Source organism: Aphanomyces astaci (genome assembly GCF_000520075.1).
Source record: "Aphanomyces astaci strain APO3 unplaced genomic scaffold supercont1.2, whole genome shotgun sequence".
Taxonomy (NCBI): Eukaryota; Oomycota; class Saprolegniomycetes; order Saprolegniales; family Verrucalvaceae; genus Aphanomyces; species Aphanomyces astaci.
The window spans coordinates 2,692-7,061 of record NW_009798265.1 but is presented as its reverse complement, the minus strand read 5'-3'; the positions used below and the strand labels follow the sequence as shown (position 1 = coordinate 7,061).

Here is a 4,370-nt window from a genome sequence, read left to right as displayed (position 1 = left end):
TTGACGAGCTTGGCCCATGTGATTACTTGGTTTATGCCAAGATGCAAAACTAATAAGTCGACCAAGGTCGGGGGCATGTGCGACGGCACCCGAGCCCAGCACTTCCACCAGAGCGCCCACTACGCCAAGAACAACCACTACCTATGCTGCGACAAGACGAGGACCAAGTCATACTGCATGACCATCGCCCAGGCTCAAGCGTGCGGATAGGAGCAAGGGATCGCATTCTACCGGTAGTACTGTAGCTCACAAGCTACAGCTAGCAATGTAGCAAAGAGAATAGAACGATCCTATTATTGGCCAGTTATTTTCACCTTTCTATCATATAATTGGACAGAAATTTGGTAAGGCAGCCTGCCTTACGAATTCATCAAAAAGATGCGTTTAGAGGAATTTAAATTATTCCATACAAAGATGAAGCTTCATTCAATAAAATTTGAACTATTTCAGATCGATTTATGGAATTCGTAAGGCAGCTCACCTTGCGAGCCTACTAAAACCTACTGTTTCACCTTACGAATTCTGTATTATGAAAGATTGTTTTTTCGTAACGTTATTGTCGATTTGATATACAAATTTGGGGAGGGAGTGCAATCGAATCGCGCCGACCAAACCGATCCACAATCGATCTGATTGGTTGAATTTCATTGAGACGGTTTTGATTGGCTAAGAATCAAATCGATTTAAATTCCAACGAGAAAGCACGAAATTTCACTCGAAAGCACTATACTTTGCTTCGGTTTCAAAATGTTCAGTTTGCAGGTCAGTATAAAATAACAGAGGACCTCTTAAAATGAATAGTGCGCCATCTTGAACGCATTTGCGCGGGACCTCGTAGCAATGACCGAGCTGTCGGCGTACGAAGAAGAGCGGAGCGCCAAGATCGCACGGAACAAGGCGATGATGGAATCTCTGGGGATAGAAGCGAAGAAAGATACCGCACGACAGAAGGGTTCTTGGGTAAAGAAGGTCATTGACGGGCCGCTGAGGAGGTCGAGTAGAGCGACGGTAGCAAGGGCACGGCTCAGCGACGACGTGCCCCCAAAAGCGGTCAAAAAACGTCGATCTCTACATGACAAGAATACCCACGAAAGACAAGAGAATCAGGTAATCATTCCGGCGGCGCGGTCAGCCAACTTAATGCAGCGAAACCAGGTCCGAGTTGCTGTCCATCGACGCATCTTCTATAACTCATAGCGAGTGCTTTGACCCGTAGATCGCATCGCCCAATCCAAAAATTGCCGCCGTCGACATGGTAGAAACGGCGCGGAAACAACAATCCCTCAAGGTACCATACTCCCAGAGGCCTACTGCATATGGTGTGACATCTCGCGTTTGGTCAGCCGTACTCTGTGATTCTCGACGGCGTGCCACCGCACACGATCGTGACCGAGCCCCTTGTGACGGGCCATTCATGCAAGGAACTGTCCCTCCAAGTTCCTTCGGACGAGTACGTCGGGCACGCGTTGTACCCCGTGGGGAAACTCGCGACCATGATGTGGCTGTGTCCTGGGTACCATCCCCGGTTCTCGTTGCTGCAGAGCCATCAAGTGTGGGCCAACGCGATGGTAATATTCATCAATGTCGACTTGAATGACAGGTAGTCCCCCCGCAATATCCTTCCTGGATCCAACTGAATCGACGGTAGATACACCAACACATTCGAACGCGAGGGGTCGTCCCTCTTCGTGTACTGGTTTGCCCGGGTATGACATCTTTGAATCATCATTGTGGCATTATTCGTGGTGATATGTGGGTAGAACTCCCTCACGGAAGGGCACCCCGTGCTGCAGCAACTCATCCATGGACCTCATTCCAACGCAGCATCGCCCCCCGCCGCCAAAGATGGCGTGGCATCACCACCGAATCACGACAAGCCCAGTCTGCTCTTCTTTCGATTTGCACAGGTACGAACAATCTTAGTCATGCAAGGTACGCGAGTCATTCAACATCATATCGTTCGAAGGGGCCATATGTATATGGGGGTCGACTGGGGTATGTCCAGCACGACATGGAAGGACATCCATCGATCCGGTTCAAGTTTGAGCTGTTGGATGCCGCGGCCTTTGGACAGCCGCTAAACGCGCTGCTTGACATGGACTCTGTAGCAAAAGGAGTAACCGAATGAACGTCGCCATGGTATGGGATGCATATTAACGATTAACGACCGAGTTGTGCTTGCGCAGCAGCACTACCCGCGCTTTCCGCCGCGTTCTTTTGCATTTGCGTTTGGATGGCGGCAATGTTCTGTCGGATCTTGACAGCTTCCTCTTCCTTGGCAGTCAATTTCTTCTCCACCTTTTCCATTTCCTTCTGGATGAACTCCAAACGCTTCGACACGTTGGTCTTGGCTTCCGCCGTGTCTTGTTTGAGCAACACAGGGCCGATCAACTTAAACACCTTGGACCCGTCCGCGAGCAAGTCCAATTCTTGCTTCACCATGCTGTTCTCGTTCTGCTGCTGGGCGTAGAGCTGTCGTTGGTTCGCCAGCACTGTCACCTACCTCATGGTTATCAACTAATTCGTTACCTCATGTGATCTACCTCTTCTTGGAGCGCGCGATATGCCGCCATTTCCGCATCTGCTTGCTGTGCCAGCGCCATTCTTTTCCCGTGATTGAGACCCTGCCACACGAACGAAGGTTTAGTCCTAAAACGTTATTGGCTTTTATCTAATTAACCTAATGCGTTCTGAAATAAAACGTAGCAACTCACCATTGATGAGTATAAAACGTTGTTGGCGTAAAGCAACATAGTATCAACACTATTTCTAGCTTACGTACCCACACTATTAAGCAGAAGCAGTGTGTGAAAAATCTTCCCTAGTGAGAACGATGTCAAGTTTTCTAGTTGAAGTTAACGAATGCTTGTATCCATGTCAACGACTTTCGTCTAGTTAATGAGGTCGTGTCATACCATTGTTCGTTGTCGGTGGACGTTAAGGCGTGCACTTTCCCAATAAGAATCGGGAGGTCTCGGCGTGACCCGTGCAAACTTAGGCTGTTACCTTTGGAGAGTCACAGCCAAGACACTTCCTACATTCGAACTCTTGTAGTATCCGCAAATGCACTCGAAGGCAAGTTATTTCGAAGCACTTCGAACCAACGTGAAGACGATTGGAAACGTTGGATATGTGTTTGGTGATGGCAATACCTTGGTGGAGACGTTAAGAATATGCACACCTTGCGTAGATAAGAAATGGAAGAACGCGCGGACGTAGAGTCGAGCTAGCGTACTTGGTGGAGTGCATAGTGGTTTGAGTACAAACGTATCGCGTACATTGTCCAATAGCATGTTGGAGGAATGTGTTCAGGAAAGCCCGTCTAGCTCAGTCGGTAGAGCGCAAGACTCTTAATCTTGTGGTCGTGGGTTCGAGCCCCACGGTGGGCGCTTCTTTTTCGCCTCTTTTGCGGCTATCCGGTTACGAGGAAGCATCCGGAATATTTGCAGCAGATATTGTGTACTATATCAAACAAGGAGGTGCGCGGGTCAACTCGTTGTGGATCGTTTTTGCCCCAATCTATTCAACGTACACCGTTGACCGTGATTGGGCTATTTCCAACAACTTAATAAACCCGACCTAGCCGGAATCAGAATCGCTTCCGTTTACATATTCATTTTCCAAGCATGACTGGGAGTCATACTTTCGTCGTGGTATTTGTGTATTCCAGCTAGGTTTAAAAGTGATTGGGTTTCTGGACTTCAGTACGGGGTGATTTCCGCACCGTGGAGCCTTGATGCTCATGTCGTTCGAGATCGATGTCGGCATTGACGGAGGTGCTCATGTCAAACGACATCGCACCTTTGGACCGCCATGGCGACCAGTGTGTCGTCAGCGCGCCGTGCAATGCCCTGCTCAATGAACAAAGTCCCACTACGATGGATCATACTTGCATCTAAAATCGAAATAGATGGAACATCATTTGAAATATATGAACAAGTGTGAAATATACAGGCTGTTGGGTGACATATACCGGACATTAGTCGAAATATACTGCAGCCATGTATGGTCTGGACGAAATATATCGAATGCTCGGCGAATATAATGGACAAGGCGTGAATTAGTTGTGCGTCGGACGAAATATACCGGAAACAATCTGAACTTAAAGGAAAAATGGTGTAGTTCGTAAACAACTCCACTGGACGTGGTAGCCAAATTTTTGCATCCTAAGCCCACAAACGTGATGGGGGTTGTCTTGGAGAGTTTTACTTGGGCTCTCGTTGCCATTGTTGAAGCCTTGTCATCAAAAAGCATTCGCCTGATATGGAATGGCATAATCAACTGTACCATATTTCCATTAAGTTCATGTTTATTCCAGTATATTTCGTCCGACGCACAACTGATTCAATGTATTTTGTCCAGGCCCTGCG

General features: G+C 48.0%; 2 protein-coding genes and 1 non-coding gene across 4 annotated transcripts; 2 read left to right on the top strand and 1 right to left on the bottom strand.

The window, feature by feature from the left end:
* Positions 1-787: 787 nt before the first annotated feature.
* On the top strand, positions 788-2,677 carry H257_00920. Of its 2 annotated transcripts, XM_009823853.1 has the most exons (6): positions 788-1,155; positions 1,217-1,288; positions 1,344-1,600; positions 1,649-1,706; positions 1,761-1,907; positions 1,967-2,677. In XM_009823853.1, exons 1-6 carry the CDS (start codon positions 841-843, stop codon positions 2,126-2,128), a joined length of 1,011 nt encoding a protein of 336 aa, XP_009822155.1. In that variant the 5' UTR covers positions 788-840; the 3' UTR covers positions 2,129-2,677. The 2 variants fall into 2 exon arrangements, with proteins under 2 accessions (XP_009822155.1, XP_009822156.1); XM_009823854.1 differs by having other exon boundaries at positions 1,649-1,907.
* H257_00921 (hypothetical protein) lies at positions 2,098-2,653 on the bottom strand. Its single transcript, XM_009823855.1, has 2 exons — positions 2,544-2,653; positions 2,098-2,499 (listed from the first exon to the last, which is right to left on the bottom strand). Exons 1-2 carry the CDS (start codon positions 2,601-2,603, stop codon positions 2,161-2,163), a joined length of 399 nt encoding a protein of 132 aa, XP_009822157.1. The 5' UTR covers positions 2,604-2,653; the 3' UTR covers positions 2,098-2,160.
* Positions 2,678-3,316: 639 nt separating the features above from the next.
* Positions 3,317-3,389, top strand: H257_00919. Its single transcript has one exon. It is a non-coding gene; the product is annotated as a tRNA-Lys (tRNA).
* Positions 3,390-4,370: the final 981 nt, after the last annotated feature.

Bases quoted from the DNA above. Each gene is read 5' to 3' on its own strand.
- H257_00920 (XM_009823853.1), top strand. From the start codon at position 841: ATGACCGAGCTGTCGGCGTACGAAGAAGAGCGGAGCGCCAAGATCGCA. The intron at 1,156-1,216 runs GTCCGAGTTGCT...TTTGACCCGTAG, and splicing joins ACTTAATGCAGCGAAACCAG to ATCGCATCGCCCAATCCAAA. The intron at 1,908-1,966 runs GTACGAACAATC...TATCGTTCGAAG, and splicing joins TCTTCTTTCGATTTGCACAG to GGGCCATATGTATATGGGGG.
- H257_00921 (XM_009823855.1), bottom strand. From the start codon at position 2,603: ATGGCGCTGGCACAGCAAGCAGATGCGGAAATGGCGGCATATCGCGCG. The intron at 2,500-2,543 runs GTAGATCACATG...ACCATGAGGTAG, and splicing joins ATCGCGCGCTCCAAGAAGAG to GTGACAGTGCTGGCGAACCA.